This window comes from Carcharodon carcharias, chromosome 4 (assembly GCF_017639515.1).
Source record: "Carcharodon carcharias isolate sCarCar2 chromosome 4, sCarCar2.pri, whole genome shotgun sequence".
NCBI lineage: Eukaryota > Metazoa > Chordata > Chondrichthyes > Lamniformes > Lamnidae > Carcharodon > Carcharodon carcharias.
This window is the reverse complement of record NC_054470.1, coordinates 26,166,939-26,193,613: the sequence shown is the minus strand read 5'-3', so window position 1 is coordinate 26,193,613 and position 26,675 is coordinate 26,166,939. Positions and strand designations below refer to the sequence as shown.

The 26,675-nt window shown below is 38.1% G+C and overlaps 1 protein-coding gene across 4 annotated transcripts in view; it reads right to left on the bottom strand.

Moving 5' to 3' along the window:
• The window catches only part of cep78 (centrosomal protein 78), a 74,057-nt gene that overhangs the window by 5,349 nt on the left and 42,033 nt on the right, over positions 1-26,675 (bottom strand). Inside the window, exons 10-17 of one of the 4 annotated variants that reach the window (XM_041186779.1) lie at positions 24,053-24,182; positions 20,113-20,155; positions 17,530-17,676; positions 13,495-13,572; positions 7,227-7,393; positions 3,368-3,524; positions 932-1,217; positions 25-83 (exon numbers count right to left, since the gene is read on the bottom strand). In XM_041186779.1, the coding sequence (XP_041042713.1) occupies positions 46-83; positions 932-1,217; positions 3,368-3,524; positions 7,227-7,393; positions 13,495-13,572; positions 17,530-17,676; positions 20,113-20,155; positions 24,053-24,182 (1,046 nt within the window). In that variant the 3' untranslated portion in view covers positions 25-45. Of the gene's footprint in view, positions 1-24; positions 84-524; positions 1,218-1,273; positions 3,303-3,367; positions 3,525-7,226; positions 7,394-13,494; positions 13,573-17,529; positions 17,677-20,112; positions 20,156-24,052; positions 24,183-26,675 lie in introns of those variants that run through there. The other 3 variants (XR_005942869.1, XM_041186778.1, XM_041186780.1) reach the window with 3 other exon arrangements.

Here is a 26,675-nt window from a genome sequence, read left to right as displayed (position 1 = left end):
ACAGATGATATCTTGTTAGAAATCCTGTCATTTCCAGCTCCTCTTCTATCCCACAGAAAGTACTTCAGCAGGATGCCAGTGGACTGCCATTAAGGAAAGTGGGAAAACAATCAGTTTTTTGAAGATTTGAATTATTTTCATACAAACAGCCCACCCTCACTTCCTTGTTGATTTGATAACACCTGGTTTTCCATTCGCCCTTGCTAATGATCCTATTCCCAAGATTTAGGACAGAGTCAACATCAGGCCAGCTGCCACCGCGGGGACTGGGGTGTTTTGTTGACCCCTTTAATCACATTTTGATTTAAAGTTTGTAAGTTTCCTTTAAACTTTGTTCTTGGTTTTACAGCTAACCTGAATTAGGGGCTGTGCCTGATTTATCCCAATTTTGTTGATTTGGTTTTCATTTAAAAGATTATCAGGCCAGCTGCACAGCCAGAAGAATTTCAAGAAATTTCAGGTGTCAGATGCTTTTGGATCTTCACAATAGGTGAGATACTCAAAAACTTTATATGACCTGCAAATTTCAGAGTATGACTTATGATTTTATTAGCCAGCATAAAAAAAGACAAACTTTCCCATATGTGACAAATTCACTAAATGTTACAAGTCTTTCACAGTACAACATTACTTCTGTATTCCAAAATGGAAGAGTACATGTAGCATTTAAAAACTCTCATCTGACTCATTATGCAATCTGTTAATAGAATGAACATTTGAGGATATCAGATTCTGTTTTATAAAATTTTCATCATCAGTCTTTTGTTAATTTCTGTTCCCTCTTAATGGGGACAAAGAGCTATCATTATCAACTGTAACAAGAATTTTATTTGCTTCTTTATTTCTCTTGTTAAAAAATGCCTTTAATTTTTTGATTTTTATGACTCTTTTGGCTGTGTGTCAACTGTGTCTGAAGCAATGGGCTGGTCACCTTTCAAAAGGCTCAGCAATTTTTCTGAAATATGAGCCGCTGCATATTCTTGGGGTTCGCCATTCTTCCCTGAGAAATGTGGCTTGCTTGTTTTATCTTCATTAGAGCCGACGGCTTCTTCGGATTTTGGAAATTTATTCTCAGAGTTCAGATGACTACATTGTAAGTTTTTGGGCTTAGGTTCAATTGATTGATTTTCAAGTTGAACAGATGGACTTATGGTGGAACCATTGGAGATTCGTGCAGGTTCAGATAGTTTCAGAAAGGCCTGATCTCCAGCATAAAGCTAAAGTGAAAATAATAACATATCAGAATAACAAAAAATGAAAAAAGCAATTTGTTACAAGTTACTTTTATTGGTGGTATACACATCTATACTTCTTCAACATGTACAAACACAACATAGATTTATTTTTATGATAGTGTCTGAATATTTACAGTAGAAATTCAAGTCATGTCTTGACTCTTGTCTGAGTTTAAATAATATCTAAGGGCTCCTGAATTCTAAAACCCCACTTCCCTTCCCAACATTCCCCCACCTTGCTTGACCTACAGAATGTTTTTGTTATTGTCAGTTTTGTTGTAGATCTGTACTTAGAAGAAATATATGATTAAAATACCACTGCAATCCAAACCTGATTTATTTGCTCAGTGCTCTGTGAAAAGTGATCCATTCATTAGTGGAGGATGCATTAGTGAAAAATGCCTCAATTAATCCAAATGTTTGTTGATGAGAGTTGAAGTTAACACATCAATTTAGGTAACAAAAACAGAAAATGCTGAAAATTCACATCAGATAAGTAACTTCTTGAACAGTGACAGAAAGAGAAAAGACAAGTTAACATTGACAGACACACTCCAATTGACTCCACCAGAGTAGCAAAGGCATATAAGCCACGAAGATCCATCCTTACACTCAACTTAGTTAAGAGGGAACTACAACTGAGTTCAGTGCTTCTGGTTGAGTGAAAGGAAAATATATCATTGACTGTGATTCTAATTACTGTCAAACCACCTATATGCTTTTGTCAATCAAACTCAGGTGTAAAGCTTCTTTGGTAAACTAGCCCACTCATATTCACTGTTACAGTTAATACTTGAATAACCACATGTGTAAGATACATGAGGTTAGTAGCTACCTGTGAAACTGAAAAGTGAAGGAAAATATTGGTAGAGAAAACTACAGAAGAAATTCAATTTTTTTCTTTGTACATGTGCTTGCATATTTTACAGCATTTTCAGGGATTTTCAGATTTCTACAGAAAAGTACAGCAGAAAACCAGGTCATATGTCCTAATGCCTGATTTTCGAAAGAGCCTTCTCCTCATCTACCCCCTGGTTCTTTTGTCAATTATCTTAAATCTTGTCTTCTGGTATTGATCCTACTACTAATTGAAATCATTTCCCTTTATTTACTCTACTAAAACCCTTCATAACTTTGAACAACTTTATAAATCTCCCCTTAATTTTCTCTGCTTTAAGGAGCCTAAGGAGGGATGGGCAATAAATGCTGGTCTAGCCAGGGATGCCAACATCCCATGAACAAATCATTTACTTTTTCTTTTTATCTGCATGTTGGTTATCATGGAGTCATAGACTGTCACAACAGGAAGTCATGTAGTTCAGTTTTGAAAATAAGGTGTTTTACTTTTCTTTTTAAAAAGAATACTTTTAAAACTGCAGAGTTACAGAACTCTTGCTTGCAACATTTCAATTTTGTTATGAAATACCAGAGACACATAAGCCAATGCAGCTAACAGACTGAATATGGAAAAAAAGGTATTCTCTAACAAATCTTTAATGAGACTAAGTTCTGATCCCTAATATTCAGTCTAATCTCTCTGCAAAGTAATTCAGGCTCCTTAATAGAATCTAATATGAAGATTTATTGCAAATTAACTTTAACAGAAAAGTACCAAACCAAGGCATGTTTAGGTTTGTTGCTTTGTTGTTATAGATGGATTTACATCAATAGATGGAGTTTATCAATGAAGTAATGTCACAATACTCTGACAATCAATTACCTAACAGTTAGTTAAATACCAACATTAGTCACAAGATTATCTAATTGCCTAAATAAATGAGGGACCAATAATAAATAACAGGATTTAATTTGTTATTGCAAAAATGCATATTTGATCAACTTATAGGTAGCAGCTACCAGACAAGTTTATTACGTCCTCTATTGTTTTCTCCATCTATTCATAGGTTAAATATTTATCCAAACTAAAAGGTGTCCTTCAACCAACACCACCAGAACAGATTAAATGGTAATTTATCTTATTGTTGTTTGAGAGATCTCGCTGTGCACAAATTGGATGCTGTTTGCCTCCAGAATGTAATTAATTCACTTTGAAGCACTTTCGGGCATCTGAGGACATAAAAGGTACAATGTAATTACAAGTTCTTACTTTAAAAATTGTTAACTTTATTCACCTGCATAACCTGTGGTGCTTCTGGTGGTATTTTGTCTTTGAGTGATTCAGCTCCTTGTTCTTTCTTATCCTTTCCAACTGTGGATGACAATTGAGGTTGTCCCACAAGACCAAAGTCTGATTGGTCTATTCCAGCTATGGTGGCCAATTTCCCAAGACTGCAAAATATTTACATATATAATGTTGAGATGAAGGACAATACAACTTAAAAGTACAAAAGGGGCTTGGCCTAAATAGCCAAGTGGTTATGGTACTGGGTTTGTAACCCCAAGATCAAGAGTTCAAATCTCACAATGGCAAACTATGAAACAATGTAACTTCATCTGAAACAGATGGAAATGGGTTTGTACTCGAAAGAGTTAAAAGTACAAAAGCTATTCTTCTGTGGCTAGAGGGATGTCAGGGCAAAACACCAACCGCACGTGTGATACCACTCGGACCCAATAATATTTTCCTTGCTCAACAACTTATAGGATCTTTAACTCAATAAAATATCCGAAGGTGCTTCACAGGAGAATTATAAAACAAAATAAGACACTGAGTCACATGAGAAGATTTTAGGAAAGATGACCAAAAATTTGGTCAAAGTGATAGGTTTTAAGGAGTGTCTTAAAAGATAAAACAAAAGAGGTAGAGAGGTGAAGGGAGAGAAGTCCAGGGCTTAGGGTTGAGGCAACTGAAGCCGTGGCCACCAATGGTGGAGTGACTAAAATCAGGGATGCTCAAGAAGCCAGAATTAGATGAGAACAGAAATCAGAGGGTTGTGGGCTAGAGAAGATTACAGAGGTAGGGAGCGCAAGACAATAAAAGCATTTGAAAAGAAGGATAAGAAATTTAAAATCAAGACATTGCTTAACCAGTGTAGGTCAGCAAGCACAGGGGAACAGTTGGACCGAACTTGGTATGAGTTAAGACAAGGGTGGTAGAGTTTTGGATGATCTCAAGTTTATGGAGAGGAAACTGTGGGAGACCAGCCAGGAGTACATTAGAGTAGTCTAGTCTAGAGGTAACAGTGATATGAATGAGGGTTTCAGCAGATGAGTTGAGACAAGGGAGAAGACAGGCAATGTTAGGGAGGTGGAAATAGGCGGTCTTAGTAATGCCATGAAAATGTGGTCAGACGCTCCTGTCGGGGTCAAATATGTTACCATGGCTGCGAACAAACTGGATTAGAATCAGACTGCTGCCAAGGAGAGGGACAGAGTCAGTAGCCAGGAAACAGAGTTTCTAGTGGGGACCAAAAAGAATGCCTTCAGTCCGTCCAATATTTAATTGATGGAAATTTCTACTCATCCCAGTACTGGATGGTGGATAAACAATCTGATAATTCAGCAAGTAGGGGAACCTAGAGAAATGGTGGTGAGGTAGCGTTGGGTGTCATCAGCACACATGGATAAACTGACACTGCGCTTTTCGATGATGTCACCCAGCTTTTCTTGAACAAACCCAAAGAATGAAAACACAGCAGTCTGCTTGCCCACCAATGGTTTTGATTGCATTTTCCTTCTTCATTCCGGCTGTGATATAATTACTGAGATAAAATATAAAGAGCTGGAGATGTAATTTTATTTGTAATGTAACAGCAGTTCCTTGTCTATTGCCACATCATTAGAGGTTGGAAGTGAACTAACACCAGAATATAGAAGTTCATTACCATTACCACACTTTCCACAAATTGTGAAGTATTAGCAAGTGCTTGGTGTGTGGAGGATTGAAAAGTCACAAATGTGCAGCAAAGGGATGGTGTTAAAGGACTGTCAGGTCGCACACATGGAAACCTGAACTTCCAGCTCTATTATCTGTAGGGAAAGGTTAGGATGCAAGCCCATGTAACTGGAGAGAAGCGAGGCCTTTGAAGGCAAAAGTTCACTTCAATAATAAAAGATGGAGTGTGTTGTTTTTAAGTAAGTTTTCAGGTTTCTTTTGATTGTAATAAATTTTACATCTGGCGTGAGGAAACAAAATAACCGCTAAAGGACTTTTGTTAGAGCTGCGTTCACAGAGAGTGAATTGTTTAGTGCTTATTGATTCAGGTAAAGCAGGATTTGAGGTGATAGGATAGTTGGATTTCAAGTCAAACAGTTCTTAAAGGCTGTTTGATGAAGGAACTGTGGAGACTAAAAAATATGAATCAGCTCTGGCTTCGGGACAGAAACACTTAGCATTATATTGGTTTCTTTTTCTTTTTCATAAACATTACTTTGTATATCTTCTATAATTTTCAATTACTGAGGGTTAAATTATTGTTTGCTGATAAAACTGTAGAGATTGAAAAAGATCTGTTAATTTCAGCTCTAGGCCAAAAAGTACCAATCACTGATTTTTTTTTCCCTTCAAATAGTTACAAATGTACCCATGTTCCGTATGTATTAGTGAAGTTCCCAAGTGTTGTTATCACTAGTTATAAGGATACCTTGTAATTTACAATGCATGTTCTGCCACTAAGGGGGAGATGAATGTTATGACCACACCAGATGTTATTTGATGAGCATGCCAGAATCCAGAGGGAAACCTATCTTACTGATCAATTACAAAAAAGGCTTTTGAAAACGAGGAGAAAATACTACTGACCCCAAAAGCATAGAACTCCAGTAACATCTTTAGAATTTTTAAACAATAAATGATTTATTAAAAAGAAAAAGAAAATCACGTAAGATTAAAGTTGCACAGTTAAAAAAATCTTACAGGACAACCCCCCAACCCCCCCGCAACATCCCCTCAAAAACCCACTTAGCTAAAACATACAAGTAAACTACCTTCTCGGCAACAACTCCCTTATAGATGTTAACTATAAAAATCCAGTAATATTACTCAAGGCAAAGAATTGTTGTCACTTTAATAAAGGTATACCACACAACTCCTCAGAAACAGACTGATTCCTGAAAACAAAGACTTTTCTAGGTTGAAACTGGATGGCTGCTTCAGATTCAAATCCTTCACAGTTTTTCAGCACACAGAAGCTGTCTTCAGTGGGTTCTCCCTCACAGCCACAACTCAGCTAAACATCTTTCCTTAAATATTCTTTTCTACTTTCATCTTAAAGTCCATTGTCCTCACACTTCTTTGAACTCAACTTCTGGAAATATAAAAATCTGTTGTTTTCTTATTGCCTCTACTTTTAGGTCAATAAAATTTAATATACCTTCCCATTTACCTATGAAATCTTTGTAAGCTGTAGAAGGTCCTTGTCACTTCTAACCTACCCTTTGAAATTCAACAGCTGAAAAACCAAGTCTCCACTTGTCTCATAATACAAATTTCAAACCCAACCTATTTAATTGTAAATCCAACCTCACCATAACCTCTCATTACAAATGCATGAACCTATTACCTTTACCCTTTTATCTCTCAGTTCTCGCACACACACACACACACACACACACACACACATTCAGACAGGTGCACGCTCAGACAGGTGCACACAGACAAAGACACACATGCAGCCTTCTTTACAGAATTCACCATATTCCCAAAAATATTTTTAAAAATAACATCCATCATCACATGAGCTAAAGTCTAATAGATGTTAAAAATAAATGTTTGAGATCAGAATGCAACAACTGCAGTTACTCAATCAGCATTTAATTGGTCTTCATCCTGCTTATAAGAACATTGCCCTTGTAAAGTGTCACCAATCAGGTCAGCCAGGCATTCGGCCTCCGTGTCAATCAATCTATTGGGTAATGTTACTGTAGATGATTCGAGTTGTTGACAATTAACGAATGATTGAAATTATACTGTAAATGCATTTCTAGAGCAAATATGATCGATTGTTGGTCATATGACAGCCTACAATATTTTAAATACAAGCAACCTTTATAAATCAGCAAGGAAATGACGAGAAATGCACTACAGCTTACCCAGCATCCTTTAATAGATCTAAAAAGGCATGAAATTTCTGGAAAGAGGCTTCAATGCTTTCTAGCACACCTTCATCCTCAAGAATGGTGCTTGTTGTTGACTGTGTATGCAGAGCATCAGAGAGAGATAGATTGATGTTCCGAAGCCGGGTATTCTCAACCTCAAGCTACCAAAGGTAAGCAAAATACAAAAACTATTTTGTAATGAATGCTTAGAACACATTGTTCTATTTTCTGATACATACTGTTAATATCAATCCTTTACTTATTTCCCTGTTGAAGTTGAAGCAAAGTCAACAACATAAATTTACTTTATAGGGGACTAGATCTTGTATCACATGGTAAAAGGTAGCCACATCTACATTGCAACAAAACACTAAGCTAAAACCTTAAAACAGTGTGGATTGGTCAAGCAGCATTTCCAGTGGTCATAAAATATTCTGCTGTTATAAAATCTACATTGCACTGAACATCAAATGTTTTCTTGTAGATATTAAAAAGTAATTTTAAACCAATCTTGAAAGATCGAAGAGTTTGAGACTATTTTCTTTTAAAAAAAACTTAGAAGTGACCTAATGGAGATCTTTAAAATTATGAAGTTGTGGACAGTGTAGATGTGGAGAGAATGTTTCTGCTTGTGGAAAAATCCAAAACTAGATGCTATAAATACAAGATTAATAAATCTAATGGAAAATTAAGGAGAAATTTCTTCAGAGTATGATTCGAATGTGGAACTCACTCACCACTGCATGAAGTGGTTGAGGCAAATAGCCTATATTCTATCGAATGGAATCTAGATGAGTCTTTAAGTCTAGGACTAGTGCATAGATCCTAAAAAAATAGAACCAGGCCTTTCAGAAGTGAAGTTAGGAAATACTTCTCATGCAAAGGGTAGCAGAAATTCAGAACTCTCTCCTGTAACTAGCATTTGATGCAAAGCCAAATGTTAATTCTAAATGTCAGATTGATGGATTTTTTAAAAAAAAAGTTGTTTGGTAGACAGAACTTGAATATCATTGCAGAAAAATAAGAGAGACTTTTTTTGACCGAAGCTTTTTGTCTTGTACTCATCAGGACAATTTGCAAGGAAATGCCAATGTCAGGGGAAACAACAAATTTATACAGTATTTTTTTTTTAACTCACTTATAGAATGTGGGCTTCGCTGGCTAGGCCAACATTTATTGCCCATCCCTCATTGCCCTTGAGAAGATGGTGGTGAGCTGACATCTTGAACTGTTGCAGTCCATGAGGTGTAGGTACACTCACAATGCTATTAAGAAGAGGATCCCAGGATTTTGACCCAGCGACGTTGAAGGAATGGCAATATATTTCCAAGTCAGGATGGTGAGTGACTTGGAGGGGAACTTCTAGGTGATGGCGCTCCCATCTATCTGCTGCCCTTGTTCTTCTAGATGGTAGTGGTCGTGGGTTTGGAAGGTGCTGTCAAAGAAGTCTTGGTGAATTCCTGCACTGCATCTTGTAGGTGGTACACACTGCTACTCGGTGTTGTGCATCGGTGGTGGCGGGAGGGGAGTGCTTATTTGTGGATGTGGTGTCAATCAAGCATGCTGCTTTGTCTTGGATGGTGTCAAGCTTCTTGAGTGTTGTGGGAGCTGCACTCATCCAGGCAAGTAAGGAATATTCCATCACACTCCTGACTTGTGCCTCGTAGATGGTGGACAGGCTTTGGGAAGTCAGGAGGTGAGTTACTCATCACACGATTCCTAGCCTCTGACCTGCTCTTGTAGCCATAGTATTCATATGGCTAGTCCAGTTCATTTTCTGGTCAATGTAACCCCCAGGATGTTGATAGTGGGGGTTCACTGATGGTAATGCCATTGAACATCAAGGGGCAATAGTTGGATTCTCTCTTATTGGAGATGAGCATTGTCTGACACTTGTGTGGCGTGAATGTTACTTGCCACTTGTCAGCCCAAGCCTGGATACTGTCCAGGTCTTGCTGCATTTGGTCAAGGACTGCTTCAGTATCTGAGGAGTCGCGAATGGTGCTGAACATTATGCAATTATCAGCGAACATACCCACTTCTGACCTTATGACGGAAGGAAGGTCGTTGATGAAGCAGCTGAAGATGGTTGGGCCGAGGGCACTGCCCTAAGGAACTCCTGCGGAGATGTCCTGGAGCTGAGATGACTGACCTTCAACAACCACAACCATCTTCCTTTGAGCTAGGTAAAACTCCAATCAGCAGAGAGTTTTCCCCCTGATTCCCATTGACTCCAGTTTTGCTAGGGCTCCTTGATGCCACACTCTATCAAATGCGGCCTTGATGTCAAGGGCAGTCACTCTCATGTCTCCTCTGGAGCTCAGCTCATTTGTCCATGTTTAAACCAAAGCTGTAATGAGGTCAGGAGCTGAGTGGTACTGGCAGAACCCAAACTGGACATCAGTGAGCGGGTTATTGCTAAGCAAGTGCCACTTGACAGCACTGTTGATGACCCCTTCCTTTACTTTACTGATGATGGGGAGAAGACTGATGGGGCAGTAATTGGTCGATTTGGATTTGTCCTGCTTTTTGTGTACAGGACATAACGGGGCAATTTTCCACATAGCTGGGTAGATGCCAGTGCTGTAGATGTACTGGAACAGCTTGGATAGGGGCAAGGCAAGTTCTGGAGCACAAGTCTTCAGTGCTATTGCCAGAATATTGTCAGGATCCATAGCCTTTGCCTCCAGCCGTTTCTTGATATCAAGTGGAGTGAAATGAATTGGCTGAAAACTGGCATCTGTGATGCTGTGGACCTCTGGAGGAGGCAAAGATGGATCATCCACTTGGCATTTCTGGCTGAAGAGTCTAGCAAATACTTCAGCCTTATCTTTTCCACAGATTTGCTGGACTCCTCCATCATTGAGGATGGGGATATTTGTGGAGCCTCCTCCTCCAATGAGTTGTTTTATTGTCCACCACTGTTCACGACTGGATGTGGCAGGACTGCAGAGCTGAGTATGAAAAGAGAGTGCTGATTGGTTGGTTAGTGGACTCTGATTGGTAGAGGCGTTGCCACGGATTAGTGTAAGAGCAATGAGCCGCCGCATGATATATATGAGATGGTTCGTCCTCACGGCTCGCTGTGTTGTGTATGTTTGGGCTGCCCAAGACACACAAAAGTGATGTCCCTTTACACCCTATCCTATCTGTGACTGGTTCTGCAAAGCATAGATTGGCCAAATGGCTGGGTAAATTGTTGCAACCGGTTTTCAGCAAGCTTTCCAGACACACGGTGAAGGATTCCTTCACATTTGCGAAGACCATACAGGACTTGCACATCGATAGCAATGCTGTGCCCATGTGCTCATTTGACATAGCTAGCCAGTTCACCAATGTTCCATTTAAAGGAGCTATAGATATTTGCGCTGCAGCACTATATCATGGCGATCTAGACCCGCCACCATTGTGAATCAGTTTAATTGAGCTTATGATCTCAGCAACTCGCAGAGTTGAGTTCAGTTTTAATGACACTATGTTTGCTCAAATAGACGGTGTTGCCATGGGATCCCCTCTAAGTCAAGCTTTCGCAAACATCTTTGTTAGGTTCCATGAGAAACGTGTTTTTGATGAAATGATACCCAACCACCTACCTCTTGCATATTTCCAATATGTTGATGATAGGTTTGCTATATTTAAATCCGCAACTGCATGTAATAATTTCCTTGCATGTCTTAATGCGGTCAAATTCACCTTTGAAATTGAGCATTCAAATGAACCCCCTTTCTTTGACAAAATAGTTGAGAAATCTGCCAGGGAGTTCTCTACCATGGTCTACCATGAGCCTACCTTCATTGGTCAATATACGCATTGGGATTCTTAATAGTTCCGCATATAAGATTGGCCATATCGGCAACCTCACGAATAGAGCCCGAGCCAGTTGATCACCATGCAAACTTGATGCTAAAATAGAGCGCATCAAAGACATCCCACAGGATATCGGCTCCCCTGATCAGGTCATTTCGCACTGTATATCCTACAAATGAATGGCCCCAAGATTGTCACTTTTGGCCCTGAAAAGTGCCCTGTCTACCTCAGATAACCCTGGAAAGGTAAGGTATCTCAGAAATCTGAGCACCAGGTGTTGCTCAATTAGCTGTTTCATGCTGTTAATATGCAGTAGAAACTCGAGTGGTATTCACCACCAACAGGATGCTGCCATCAAGCCAAAAAGACATTCTGCCTTTCACACAAATGAGTAATGTGGTATTTGAATTTCAGAGCCAGTGTGATGCTAAGTATGTAAGGTGCAAGTCCCAAAGACTGACGGATCGTAAAACAGCATGTTTCTTCCGCTGTTTGCAATGGGCAAGATACAGACCATACCCAACGAGCCCATGCTTGCAAAACTCAAAAGAATGTCTAACATTCGATGTGATTCCACGTTTGGACAACAGTTATTAAATAATCCTCAGGTGCTAAGAATTATACTGACAACCAATTTAAGATTGTCAGTCAGACTCGCAGTATAGCGCATTTGCTACATATATTAATACACTGGGCTCTGTTCTTTGCAAACAGAAAGAACATGTACACACATTGTACCGGTTTCAGCTAAACACAGTGACAGCCATTCCCAAGGGCAATGTTTTGACTAATCAGAGTAAAGCTGCTGGTTTAAATTTCAAACGATGCTAGGCAGTTAGCTCTCAGTCACCATCGCCTGGCGCATTCTCCATGCAACGCCTCTACCAATCAGATTCCACTAGTCAACCAATCAATACTCTTTTTTCATACAGTATAAATTTGTTGTTTCCCCTGACATTGCCATTTTCTTGCAAATTGTTCTGATGAGTGCAAGACAAAAAGCTTCAACAGAAAAAAGTCTCTCTTTTCAGCAATACTCAAGATTTTTTTATGAACCAAAGGCCTCAAGGGATATGGGTATAGGTCACAGATCAGCTATGATCTCATTAAACGCCAGAACAGGCTTGAGGGACCAAATGGCCTACTCCTGTTCCTATAGGGACATGAAAAAAATGAGAATAGAAAGATATGCTGAGAGGCTGAGAAGTACCAGCACAAACTAGTTGGGTCAAATGGTCCGCCCCTGTGCAGTATATTCTACATAATTCTATGATCTTCCAAACTTTAAAAATTGCAACACAATTATTATTGTTCTCTCTGTGCTCCCTACCCAAAATAACATAAAAGCACAATCAATAGTCAAACAAATTAAATACCTTCAGTCATGAAGTGAGGCACTTGTAACCTTCACTTGTGGGTTATTTAGTTAATATTGTAAGTAAAAATTTCCTGTTGCTTGATCCCTCTCACTTACATTAATCAAGAACCAACTCTGTTGATTAAAAATCCAGCCTGCAGTGTATTTCTAATAAACAGAACTACTATATTCACTAAGAAATGGCCTCAAATCTTGTCGAATAGTACTACCTAGCTGTATACGTCAATACAACCATGAGTTTGCCAATATTATTTATGCATTGCATGATGATTTGTTCATATATGTGAACTTTGCAAATGACATAAGATGCCACTTAAAATAAAACACAACAAAAGTATCAAATAGACTGGAAGAGCTCTTTTCCTCTTTAACTATTTAATGGATGACTAAAATGTACCATCAAGCAGGAGAGGAAGTGTAATCAGTTTATAGCATCCCATTTACAAACTCAGGTCTTCTAATTTATGATGATAGTTGATGCAATAGAGTAAACTGGTAATACAATGCTGGAAATATGGATAGATAAGCTAATTGTTAAGGATTGTAAAATAATTTTATTTGTAAGTCAATGAAGCTTAAATAAAAAAAGTTTCCATTTTCTACTATTACGTAGTGTATTCTGGAACTTAAGCAAAAAGCATGTTTCAGTTTTTTTTGCAAAATTATAATTAATAGTGGATTTAAATGCAGAAAAAGGACTTTAAAAACTTGAACTAATGACTGAATATTAATAAGGCACTCTTCCAATTGTGGCCTAACCCTGATTATATTAGTTTAAAAAAAAAGGTTCATTGCATAGCTGTAGCCTGAAGAAATGTGGAACATATGAAACTAGCAAGTGCCATAAGTACAAAAGCTGCACTCACTTTTGGTGACACTCAATTGCTCACCATGTTTGTTCACTCTTTATACACAGCCTCACATGGCAACTTAATGATGTAATAACACTAAAGGCAAAAATTAATTTAAAAATTCCAGTCTTTTATCATACTTCAACAAAATGAACATAAACGAATTGCAAGGTAATCTACAGGAAGACTGGATAAAGTAGAAAAAAAGGCTTGGCTTCCCCAATACCTCCATCAAGCGAGCATCAGCCTTTGTCCGTGCTCTCATTTCTTCTTCAAGTCTCTGTCGACATTCTTCTAGTTCCACCTGAAACAAAATTTAGAAATAGAAACAGATTATTGCTGAGCTAGAGTGCTCTGGATCATGTTTATAAAGTTCAAGGAATTCATACGAATAAAGTTACCAAAATCTAACAGCTGAGATTAACTGATTTTTGTTTGGAAGACATCACTCATCAATGGAAGAGGTCAGTTTCTTAGAACAATATGTTGTGAACTCAACCAGGGATCAGGCTATTTTGGATCTGGTAATGCGTAATGAGGTAGATTTAATAAATGATCTCAAAGTAAAGAATCCCCCAGGAATCAGTGACCATAGTATGGTATAATTTAGCATTCAGTTTGAGAGTGAGAAACAACTGTGCTAAACTTAAATAAGGGTAATTACAATGAAATGAGGGCAGAGCAATGGCAGACGTTTAAGAAAATAGTTCGCGACTCTCAGCAAGAATATAACCCAGTGAGGAAGAAAGATTCAAGGAAAGGGATAAACCAACCAAGGAAGTTAAGAACAGTATCAAATTGAAAGAAAAGCATACAATGTGGCACAGATAATGGTAAGCCAGAGGATTGGGAAAGTTTTAAAAACCAACAAAAGATGACCAAAAAATAATAAAGAGGGAGAAAATAAACTTTGAGGGTAAACTAGCAAGTAATATAAAAAGAGACCATAAGAGCTTTGTTAAATATATAAAGGAGAGAGGCCAAAGTGAACATAGGCCCCTTAGAGAATGAGGCTGGGGAAATAATAATGGGGAACCAGGAAATGGCAGAGGAGTTGAATAAATACTCTGCTTCAGTCTTCATGGTAGAAGATACTAATAGCATTCCAAAAACACTAAATAATCAAGGGTAAAACGCTAGGGGCAGGAAATAAATATAATAACTAGCACAAGAGAAAAAATACTAGGGAAGATAATGGGGCTAAAGGTTGATAAGTCCCCTTGACCTGATGGGTTACATCCTAGGATATTAAAGGAAGAGCTACAGAGGTAGTGGATGCACTGATAGTAATCTTTCAAAAATCTTTAGATTCTGGAAAAGTCCCGGAGGATTGGAGAATGGCCAATATAAAACCCTTATTCAAAAAGGGAGGGAGACAAAAAAAAACAAGTAACTATAGGCCAGTTAGCTTAAAATCTATCATTGGGGAAATGTTGCAGTCTATTATAAAGGATGTAATAGCACAGCACTTAGAAATACATAATTTAATCAAGCAGAGTCAGCATGGCTTCATGAAGGGGAAATCATGCTAACAAATTTATTAGAATTCTATGAGGTGGTAACAAACAGGATAGATGAAGGGGAACCAGTAGATGTAATATATTTGAATTTCCAAAAGGCGTGTAATAAGGTACTGCACATAAGGCTACTTAATAAGATAAGAGCCCATGGTGTTGGGGGTAGTATATTAGCATGGATAGAGGATTGGCTACTAATAGAAGACAGAGAGTTGGGATAAGGGGGGCATTTTCAGGATGTCAGCCTGTAACTAATGGAATGCCACAAGGATCAGTGCTGGGGCCTCAAATATTTACAATATATATTAATGACTTAAACGAGGGAAGTGAATGTACTATCGTCAAGTTTGCGGATGATACAAAAATAGATGGGAAGGCAAGTGGTGAGGATGACACGAGTCTACAGAGGGATATGAACAGGTCAAGTGAGTGGGCAAAAACTTGGCAGATAGAATATAATGTGGGAAAATGTGAGGTTATGCACTTTGGCAGGAAGAACAGAGGAGCTGAATATTATTTCAATGGAGAAAGACTGCAGAAGGCTGCAGCACGGAGGGATTTGGCAGTCCTCGTGCATGAATCCCAAAAAGCTAACACACAAGTTCAACAGGTAATAGGGAAGGTAAATGGAATGTTGGCCTTTATTTCAAAGGGAACAGAGTATAAAAATAGGGAAGTCTTGCTAAAACTATACAAAGTGCTAGTAAGACAGAATACTGTGAACAATTTTGGTCGCCTGATCTAAGGAAAGAAATACTGGCATTGGAGGCAGTCCAGAGAAGGTTTCCTAGGTATGGAGGGATTTTCTTGTGAGGAGAGGTTGAGTCGGTTGGGTCTGTATTCATTGGAGTTTAGAAGAATGAGTACAGACCTTATTGAAACATATAAAATTCTTAGGGGGCTTCACAGGGTAGATGCTGAGAGGTTGTTTCCCCTCGTGGGAGAGTCTAGGACCAGAGGGCATAATCTCAGAGTAAGGAGGCACCCACCTAAAACTGAAGTGAGGAGGAATTTCTTCTGTCAGTGGGTAGTCAATGTGTGGAATTCTTTACCACAGAAGACAGTAGAGGCTGGGTCGTTAAGTATATTCAAGGCTGAGACAGACAGATTTTTCATCAGTGAGGGAATCAAGGATTATGGGAACAAAGCAGGAAAGTAGAGTTGAGGGTTATCAGACCAGCCATGATCTCATTGAATGGCGGAGCAGACTCAACCGAAGGTCAAATGGTTTACTCTGCTCCTAAGTCTTATGGTCTTATGAAAATTCAGGTGCTTAAATTAAATGCTCGAGTTCCCTCAAGCGTTGATAGTGAAGGCAAAGTTGTTACCTGAAGGTAGACATTGATATACCGGTTTTCTTGTGTATTGCACATAATCATGGAGGTCATAGAATCAAGGCTTAATTCCCAAGTGCATTTTCAGACTCTTTTATTCCTCATTAGCAAGCTGTCCTAACAAGCATTATCATTTAAAAATATGGTGTTACATTCCGTATGTACTGATGGCATCAACTCCACAATTGTTTTTGTGTTGTCTGACTACCCATCAGAAAAAACCCTAACAAACCAGAATCCCTTTCCTCTCAATCAGGAAGACAAAAGTTCTTCAGCTCAGAGATGAAAAGGCTCACCTTAGTCAGTGATTCTATTTGCCTTCCCTGTTGATTCTCAGACTTAAATTAATATAAGTTCGGTTTCCCATTCAATCCTGAGTTGCGATTCAAATCCCAAATCTGATCCATTACTAAAACCATCTACTTATTATTCATACCTTTGTCACCTCAAAGTTTGGTTTCTCTATTGCTCTGCTTGCCAGCTTATCTAGTTTTCCCCGCATAAACTCAGGTGGAACACCACCAAACAGCTCCTATACCAAATTCCACATGCCATTATCTGGTCTAGCTGACTTGCTTTGATGCCTCATCAGCCAATGCACTGTTTTTCAAAATATTTGCCCTCAATTTTAAAATCCTCTTGAAGTTTGTTAAATGTAATACTTTACTTGCTCTCAGCCAGAATGACAGGTAAGGCACTACAATTGGCCTCAGTGAGCTTTGGTTTTGAGCAGAGAAAATGAGCTAAAATTCAAAATCCTAAATTGCTATCCAGTGACCCCCGCTGCAAGGTGCACTTTTGTGGATGCCAAGCATCTACCAAGCTACTTGGGTGATATACTAGAAGGCAACCAACAACTGGGAAACGGTGTCATAACACGAGTCAGCGCCTTCAAGACATAAACATAAAAGGGAGGAATGGACAACTCATTGGTGCCTAAAAGACTCCTGCTGTCAGTCACTTTAGTTCTATGATCCTACATTTTTGCTATCTGATTTAACAAAATGAAAGGCTAAAATGATTTAACTCTAGTATCCTAATCTGCAGTATGAAGCAATTTTATCAAAAAGATCTAAAACAAGCATACAAAGCAGCTGATCTACCGAGGAGTTTTAATCTCCACAACTATTACAATAAGTGAATATAAATATGAACATTTAAGAGCTACGGAATTGCTCTCTGAACAAAAATTCAAAACATGTTGGGCACCAATTTTTAGTGAATAATGAATTCTCTGTATATTTCTAGACATTATCAACATTCTATAATACATAAATTTACTAGATTATATAAATCAGATTGATAAATGTTCCTTGCATTCAATAAAAATACTAATTTTAAAACCTACAAAGGAACACTTTTGCTCAAATGCATTAATGGTTAAATCCTTGTTTTCACACACAGCATTACCTTTAAGTGTTTGTACTGCTTTACTGTGATTGCCTCATATGAATCTTCCATTACATTCATCTGCGTCTCTGCCTTAGGAGTACAGATTAGCTCTTCAGTTTCTGAAGATGATGCACTCTCCAATGTTACCATCACTGGGCTACTAGCCTGCATTCAAAATATTGACAATTCAATATAAATATTCATCAAGTAATTATATATAATAGATCACTAGAGTACAGGTGGTAATGAAAGAGGACCTAAATTCTGGTCTTCTATTTTAGAACAACTTTGTTCCATCAGTCTAGGTGGATTTAAACTCAGGTATCAGAAGTGGAAGGATGTCACAGTTTACTTACTATATCACCCAGTCCCATCATTTGAAATTGGTTAAGGTAGGAAAATTTAATACACAAACTTTTTAATTTTCAAATGTTTTGCTTCAGCACTTCATCTTAGCCTGGTGAGTGAAATGTTAAAGAAACAAGTTATACTTTAAGAAATGTCAACTTACAGTACAGAATGGTGTGATAGATTAACACACAATCCTCCTTACAACTTTAGTTCAAATCCAATCCAAATAAATCTGTTGGTTGTTAACATCCAAGGTTGAAGCTAAGGAATATTCAGATACAGAGTAACACAAGTTTTGCTCTATATCTGAGTGGCAATACCCGACTGAAATTACTTCATGCTGTTTGTTCCTAGTATCAAGGCAACATTTTACTTGGTAAGAGCTCAAAGCAAAATAGAAACTTCTGGAAAAGTTGAAAAGATAATGGATCATATTTATCCTTTTTATCATGTCAAAACAATAATTAAAATAATGGTTTGAGACGTAAAAGTGAAACAATTAAAGCCAACGTTCATTTGATGATTAGTTAAAATTAAAATCACACAACAAAAGACATATGGCGCATCTAGGGTTAATAACAGAGAGGAAATTCAAACTGAATAAAGTAAAGACGACTGCAGCAAATACAGCATATTAAGCTGGACGACCTACAAGTAATTTGCAGTCATCAGGAAAGTGTGTTAGCCTGCCATATTTTCTGTGCTTGCATGAGAGGGTGGAAAAGCAGTGCACGTATTAGGGGTCATTGAGAAAACGGTCCCTATAGATTGCTGAAAGGGAGGGAAAGATGTATTTAGTGACAGATTGAGGTTGAGGTGGCAAAAATGGCCTGTCAAATGTGAAGGCTAATGGGGTAGAAAGTGGGACAAGGGGGGCCCTGTTTTGCTTCTGGAAATGAAGAAATAGAGCTAAGAACACTGTCAATTATAGTTGAGGGGAATCTTGGCTGGGAAGAATAACATTTCAGAAACTTTCATGTGGAAGATGTTGGGGAAACTGGGAGAAGGAAATGGCAATCCTTACAGAAAGCAGGATGGAAGGAAGTATAATCAAGGTAGCTATGGGAGTCAACAAGCTTTACTATATATTTCAGTGAATAGTCTATGCCCAGAGACAGAGGTAGCTAAGCAAAGGAAGGCAAGAGTCATAATGGAGCATGTAAATGCAAGAGTGAGGGTAGAAGTCTAAAGCAAAATTAATTACAAAGGCAGAAAGTATGGCTGACACAGTCACCGATGTAACAAATAAAAAGAGTCAGGGAGGTGCACAAAGAGTTGGAATAAATAGTGTTCAATATATCCTACACAAAGCTAGGCACAGCTAGGATCCATTAAGGGTCCCATTGTGACATTTTATATCTGGGGGAAATGAATGGAGTTTAAGGGCAAGATTTTCAAGGATGATGGTGGTGCTGGATGAGGACTGGTTAGGCTGCTGTTCAAGGAAGAAGTAGATGGCCTACAGGCTGTCCTGGTGGGGAATGGAGGTGTGTTGGACTGCGTGTTCATTGTGAATAGGAGGCCTTTAGAACCAGAAAATCATAATTTGTTAAGATGCCAGAATACACAGAACAACTGTAGGGATTATACAAGAACAGAAAAAAAGTTAAGAGGAAATGAAAGATATGGGAATTGGAGCAGGTCCATGGGATTAGGGCTTCTGTCCACGCAGATGTTAAAAACCAACATGGATGGGTTGGGCTAAACAGTCTGTTTCAGAGTTGTAATTTGTGTGTTTAATATGCCTTCATGACCTTACTCTTCCTTATTTCTGTAATTTCCTCTAGCCCTACAAACCACCTTACCACCCGTCATTCCTCTAACTTTGGTCTGTTTTGCATCCATTCCTTCCATTGCCCACCACTGGTGGTGACCTTTGCCCATCTCAACTTCATAATCATTTTCCTTACTCCTCTCTAAACAGCTTGGGACGTTTTTTTCTACATTAAAGGCACTATATAAATTTGAGTTGCTGTTAAAATCAAACACATTCTTCAGAATGCTGTTCATCGTGATCCAATAATATTTTGTACATTGATATTTTGCACACACAAAATAGTGTTACTGATGAAAATACCCATGTTTCAGTGGCATCATGCATATGAGTTGCAACACATTATTCGCTATGGTTAGTTTTGTTGATTTTGATCACAACATAAAATTACTGCTTGGGACACAATAGAAGTCAAGCAGCTTTATAATATATGCACAGAATACAAGAACAGCTATAATTTACTGTTGTGCCTTTACCTGAACATTTCTATTTTGATGTGGTGAACTTAGATGAATATTCCTGTTAACAAAAAGAAAAGTAGCTGTCAATTACCAATCCTGTGAGCTGATTGACAAACAAACCTACTTACCACATCAAATTTCAGATTAATTATGTCAATAACAAAAAATCCCCATTTCTCCTGAAGACACTAATGGTTACTAGCTCTTCCAGCCATGGAAACTAGCAAGCTGGTAGTACTTCACCCAAGCAGCAGTTCTTACAAACACAGAAAGGAGCATACAAACCAGGAGGAGCAGGCCATTCGGCCCCTTGGGCCTGCTCCGCTATTCAATAAGGTCATGGCTGATCTGACTGTGACCTTAACTGTACATTCCACCTACCCCCAATAGTGGGGGAGCCCCTTTGGCTCCCTTGTTAGTCAAGAATCTATTTCCCATGCCTTAAAAATATTCAATGACCTGGTCTCCACTTCTCATCGGGGAAGAGGATTCCAAAGACTCACGGCCCTCTGAGCAAAAAAAATTCTTCTCATCTGTCTAAAAATAAGGGGTCCCCCATTTAAAGCTATGCCCCTTATTCTAGTCTCTCCCACAAAGGGAAACAGCCTTTCAGCATCCACCCTGTCAAGTCCCCTCAGGACCTTATATGTTTCAATAAGATCACTTCTTATTCCTCTGAACTCCACTGGTTACAGCCCAGTCTGTCCAAATTTTCCTCATTAGATAATGCTGCACCCCACCATCCCTCCCCACTGCTCCACAGCCCAGATTTCATTTGAGTGAACCTTCTCTGAACTGTTTCTAATACATTTATATCCTTTCTTAAATAAGGACACTAAAACTGTACATGGTAGTCCAGGTATGGTCTCATCAATGCCCTGGACAACTGCAGCAAAACATCCCTACCTTTACATTCCATTCCCCTTGCAATAAATGACAACATTCCATTTGCCTTTGTCATGAAAATATAATAACTTTCATAATATTATTTTAATTTATTGTAAAGGTAGGTTAATAGTAGGGTTTCGATTAGTTTGTGTGTGTGTAGGTGTGTGTTTGTGGGTTTTAAATGAATTACAGACAGCTGGTCTGGGTGCTTTGATGTATCAGAAGGGAAACTAGGTTTGAAATGCTAAATACATAAACATGGCTGAAATTTTAGAATGTGAGGTGTGAAGAACATTTGCATTTTTAGATGAACCAGAGTCTTGAATTTCAAAGAGATGGTAAGGTGTTACACCTATCCAACAGATGCTAAGCCAAACAATGTGTTTATTTTTCCCAAAGATTACTGATAATATGAGCACAATGAAAGATTTATATTATGGAAAAAAAAGTTGCAAAGATATATTGGAACAATGGGATGTACATTAAAAAGGGGGAAACATGTATAAAGGAGATTAGATCATGTGTAAGGAAGAAGATATTCTAAGATCTAACAAATGTGAAAAGCTTCCAGCCTCAATGTACCAAGCCACTATCTCTCGGAACCAAAGCTAAGATAATTAATTTTAAATATCACTGTCCAGGGTATTGTGCACTTTTCCTGGGTCTATTGAAATCTATGTTGTTTTACTGTTGCCTTAATGGAGGTGTAACTGGGAGCTAGATTAATTAGGGAAGCTAGGAGTTATAGTGGTAACCTGTAAACCTACGTATGTGCTTAAAATCATTTATGTTATTAATAAATATTTAATTTAGTTTTGTAAAAAAAAACTCTAAGATTCGGTGGTCTTAATACTACTGAATTCAAGATATGCATCTCGAAATAAAAATAAAAATTGCAAAACAGTTGTGGCAGCTATTTCAAGTATCCCTTTGGGATTTGAGCAGCTCGGCATTTACCATCCACTCTGCCAATACACCTTCCTAATCAACTGCTGTATCTGCACTTTTATGATTCATGTACCACAACACTCTGTATCTCACTTCTACAATCTCTCTCCATTAAAATAGTAAACTGCTTTTCTAATCTTCCTGTCAAAGTCAACAAGTTCACATTTTTCCACGTAATACTCCATCTTCCAAATTTTTGCCCACTCACTTAATCTATGTCCTGTTTGGAGACTCTTAATATTCTCTTCACAACTTACTTTCCTATCTATCTTCATAAATAAGCCTTGAAAGCAAACCTCAGCAACCAATTGAGCTGTCAGTAACTTTACAATTAAGCCTTACACCATTCCTACCTGAAGTCCAGAGACATGCATATATGCAGTAATCTTTTAATCCTTTCCCAAAATGCTGTGGATGGTTTTAAAACCTTAAGTGCTGCCCTGATGAGATCAACTAATTAAACACAGGCCAGGAACTGAGCCTGGGACCAAGTTTGTACACCTTAACAAGACACTACATTTTTCCTTCATCTGCAAAAGTCTTTTTAAATAACTGAAAATAAATTATGTGACATAATTCTAAACTTAATGACTTATTACTATTCAAACTTAAAACATAAGCTTTGATAAGTATTTCTGACAGAGTATCATGAATCACTTACAGCAATGTTTTTTTCCCCAATGTATGATCAAGTCTTGCTATTAATACTCATATAACACAGGGCAGCTGAATGGCAAACTATGATACTGTCCATATAAAATAATTTACTGGGGAAGGAAAAAGAGTGGGGCACAATTTTTTCTCTCAAGTTAAATAAAACTTGCTAAGTCACCATGCACACAGCAAAAGTCAGTAAACGTTGAATTATCTTTTACTGAATTTGAATGCATGTAGCAAAAGAAATATAACAGAGCTCAACCAATGGCTCAGCAAGTTTATCCAGTAAGTAGTGAGCCATATGGACAAGAAAGTTTCAGATTTGAATCTCAAACTGTGCTGAATTAGCATGAACCACTCAAGGTAACTTTAGAGGTGCTACAAATCGTCCATTACCCTGGGATCGAGAGGGGAAAATTGATCAGGATTCCCAATCTCAATTACCACTCAGCAAACCCTGCTTTAAATTTGTGTTTGATTATCAGGTGAGAAAAAGTAAGGCTTTCTGTACTGGGCCTTATAGCCAAACCACCTTCCAACAAAGATACCATACATGAAAGCACGTTGAGGTTTTTGAGAATGACAAGCATCAGTGGAATTATAACCTAGCAGAAAGTTAATGTCTTCAGAATTGGAGCTTAAAATGAAAAAATACAACAGTAGTAAACATACTTAAATTTTGCAAACAAAACCACATAAATAAAAACAGGTACAACTTCAAAAGACAAAGAACAACTTTATGTTTGTGCACTAAATTAAAGGTAATAAGTGGGAGTGACTGTGAAGTCATGGCCTTCAATGCTCACCACAAACTCCTGGCCACTGTTTCAAGTTGAATCAGACTGCATTTGTCACCTCCAGGATTCACTATCCAAGTGTTCTTCTGGCTGGCCACCATTCCTTCACCTTATTAAACTTCAGCTCATTCAAAATTTGTTGCCTTTATCCTATTCAGCACCAAAATCCATTCACTCAGTACCATTGTCCTCGGTGATCTACATTGGCTCCCTGATCATTAATGTCTCCAAATTAAAAATGATCATCCTAATGCTACAAATCTTTCAAGGCCTTATTCCTCCAGTTTTACAACAACCCCCCGAGTTCTGCTTCTGGCTTCATATACATCTCCCACCCTGCCAATACTGGTTGCCCAAAACGAGAAGAGCTCCAAGTCTTAGTAATATGTCTTGAGTTAGGCATAATGTTTTTTAAAGATCCAGATGGTTGGGTTGATAGTTGAAGGGAGGAGAGAGAAAAGATGAGACAAATCAAATTTGCATAATTCAGTCTGACCACACTTCAGCACCATCAACAGCCTATATACAACCAAACACTAACAAAGCCCATGGATATATCAAAGGTCACCTAATCTGATGAATCTTAGAGATTTCCACTGGGAGGAATCAATACAAGGGAACAAAAGCCATAAAAATAAAGATACATTCAGAAGAAAATAGATTACCTGAATCGGTTAGCACGTGCAGCAGTACGCCATGGTACATATCCCTCTGCACCTGGTGGCAGTGGTTCTGGGATAAGATCTGAAGAAGCAGGAGCACTTTTCTTATCCTTCTCTGTAAACTTCCTTGTACCTAGACCAACAGAATAGACATTCACTATTAATCCAACAATTGCATTTTATTGGCATGCCTAACAAAACAATGTCAGTATGGAAACAATTCAAATTTATCCATCCAGTAATCCTGTACTCCCAAAGGGAAGCTAAACACAAAATTAAGATGTGTTGGAGATGGGACTAAAATATTGTACCCTGATTCTAGGATCACCTGTGGCTGGATTTGGTCCTACACTCTGACTCTATACCAAAAGGGGAAAAGGAATCTAGAGGATGATTTAATCTGTGCATTTACATATAGTAAAACTTTAAGCCCATTCTTTTGTAAATGTGTTTACTATTTTGCTCCTCTGCACCTTTCCCTTTGTGTCTATATTCAAATATAGAAGCACCATGTAATTTTGATATGTATTATTTTCCCTACAATTACTTAAATATTGCACTGCATTTGAATCTTCAACCAGTAAATTTCAAAAGAAATTTACATTCATAAAATGATTCATACAAATGATTTAAAGATTAATGCCATTTAGCAAAATTTCCTACACAAAACATAATTTAACAAGATTATAATAGGCAAATTTGTATTGCTGGAATATTTCAAAGCAGGGAGAATTGTTTCCCCTTTGTGCTCGGCAATACTGTCTAGTAGCCAATTATGAAACATACCTTGAGCTTAGAAAATGCTGTCCTTATTTCAGGGTGTGTATACACTGTAAATTTACTGCTGGTGTGGATAAATTACCACTTCAAACGAAGGCTGCACTAACTATATAAGTCTGGACTTTGGAATGAAGCAGTGTGAAGCTTTCTAGAGAAAGTCATCTCACACTGTTTCACTTTGATGCTATATGAGAATGTAAATCCAGTGATGTAAAGTTGGTGCACAAATTGCTCAACAGGTCCCTCTGGATACTTAGCAAATCTACCTGGCCACAGTTTAAATATTCAGACAGCAAGGTTTCTTATCGAACCATTCTATCGATATTTAAATTCCTAACTTCTGGGAGACCATTTGCACATGCATACATTGAGGCATCTCTCTTAACCATCTATCATAGTTGTCAACCAGTCAGAAAAAAAACAAATAAAATTCAGTTTCAGAACAACAAATACAGCAACAAACAAAAGAACCTCTGATCAGATAACTGTCAACTGAACATTGTCCTACTATTGTGAGTTCACAATAGGTTTATCTTAGATACTTCGCTGCGCTGTAGCCAGGACATTGCTGTCTTAATGAGGAAAGGAAATTTCAGCAAATAGGATTGTTCAATAGGTTATAGTAATAATTCATTCAACTGCTAAAATACAATCAACAATTTTTGTTTGAAGAGAATGCTGCTTTTGCAACAATTATCACCAAAGACTATTTTCTTACCACAACACCTCCATATAACTGCAGCATTGAAAGAAATGAAAATAACTTCAGAAATATTAAGCTTTGAAAAATAATAAGAGCATGCATCAGTTTACAGCCATTCATACACAGAACAATTCTAGATGTATAAAAGGCTGTACTGTTGCCTAATATATGTGTCTAGAGTGGAAATGAATCATCAATTTAGTGAGCACGTTGCTTTCCACATGGACCAACAACTTCAATTTGTAACTTTTTAATGGCCCGTAACTTACCATCACCAGTGGGTGGGAGGCAGGATTGTACATGGGAAGCATCCCAGATGTGCTGGGAGACCCATTGGAAAGTCTCCATGCAAGGACTGCATGGGAATTGCCTGGGGTGTTCAAGCTTCTGATGGGCAATTACCTTGCACTGGGAACCAACTGACACTCCGATTTAAATCAGAGACTTCAGATGGTTTTGACTGTCTTAGCAGAATAGTTACCCAGGAAAAGTGCTGTAAAAAAGGGACGTGGCTTACTTTCATCTGGCTCTGCTGCCCTAGGCTGAAGGCTTTGTGAACCCATTGCACTGCGCTTTTCCGAGTGGAAAGGTTGGGCATGAAATGTGTAGCTGCATTAACTGTGTAACCGACTGTGATTGCCACTTCTTGGAAGTTCTGGCCCAACATGTTTTTAGATGCACAATTTCAGAAATTGTATTCCACAATCAGGAACATAAAATAGATAACTACAAAATTAAGCACTAAAGGAATTTGTTTTATAAAAGTAAGAAAAGTTATCAAATTTGATAAATATGCATTTGTGCAAGATAACATCAAGTACCTCTAATTCTATATAGTCTGAGAATCAAACACCTATTTTAGAGAGACATCAGAAAATAGATAGTTTTTCTCCTTGTTGCACTTTCAGCCCTTTACATTAACTTGCATTTGTACATATATATCGGCTAACTGAGGAACAAAAGGGATAATATACAGTGCAATGATGGTACTAGCCATATGTCTCTTTTTTTATATGTGCAATCATGTATGGCAGTTTAGTTGCAGATGTATTTTTTCTTCTGAATTTAAAATCTAAATCTTAAGCATGTTGCACGTCACCACTCCACCCTAGCTCTGCGATAGTGTCAAACCTTGCATTCCTT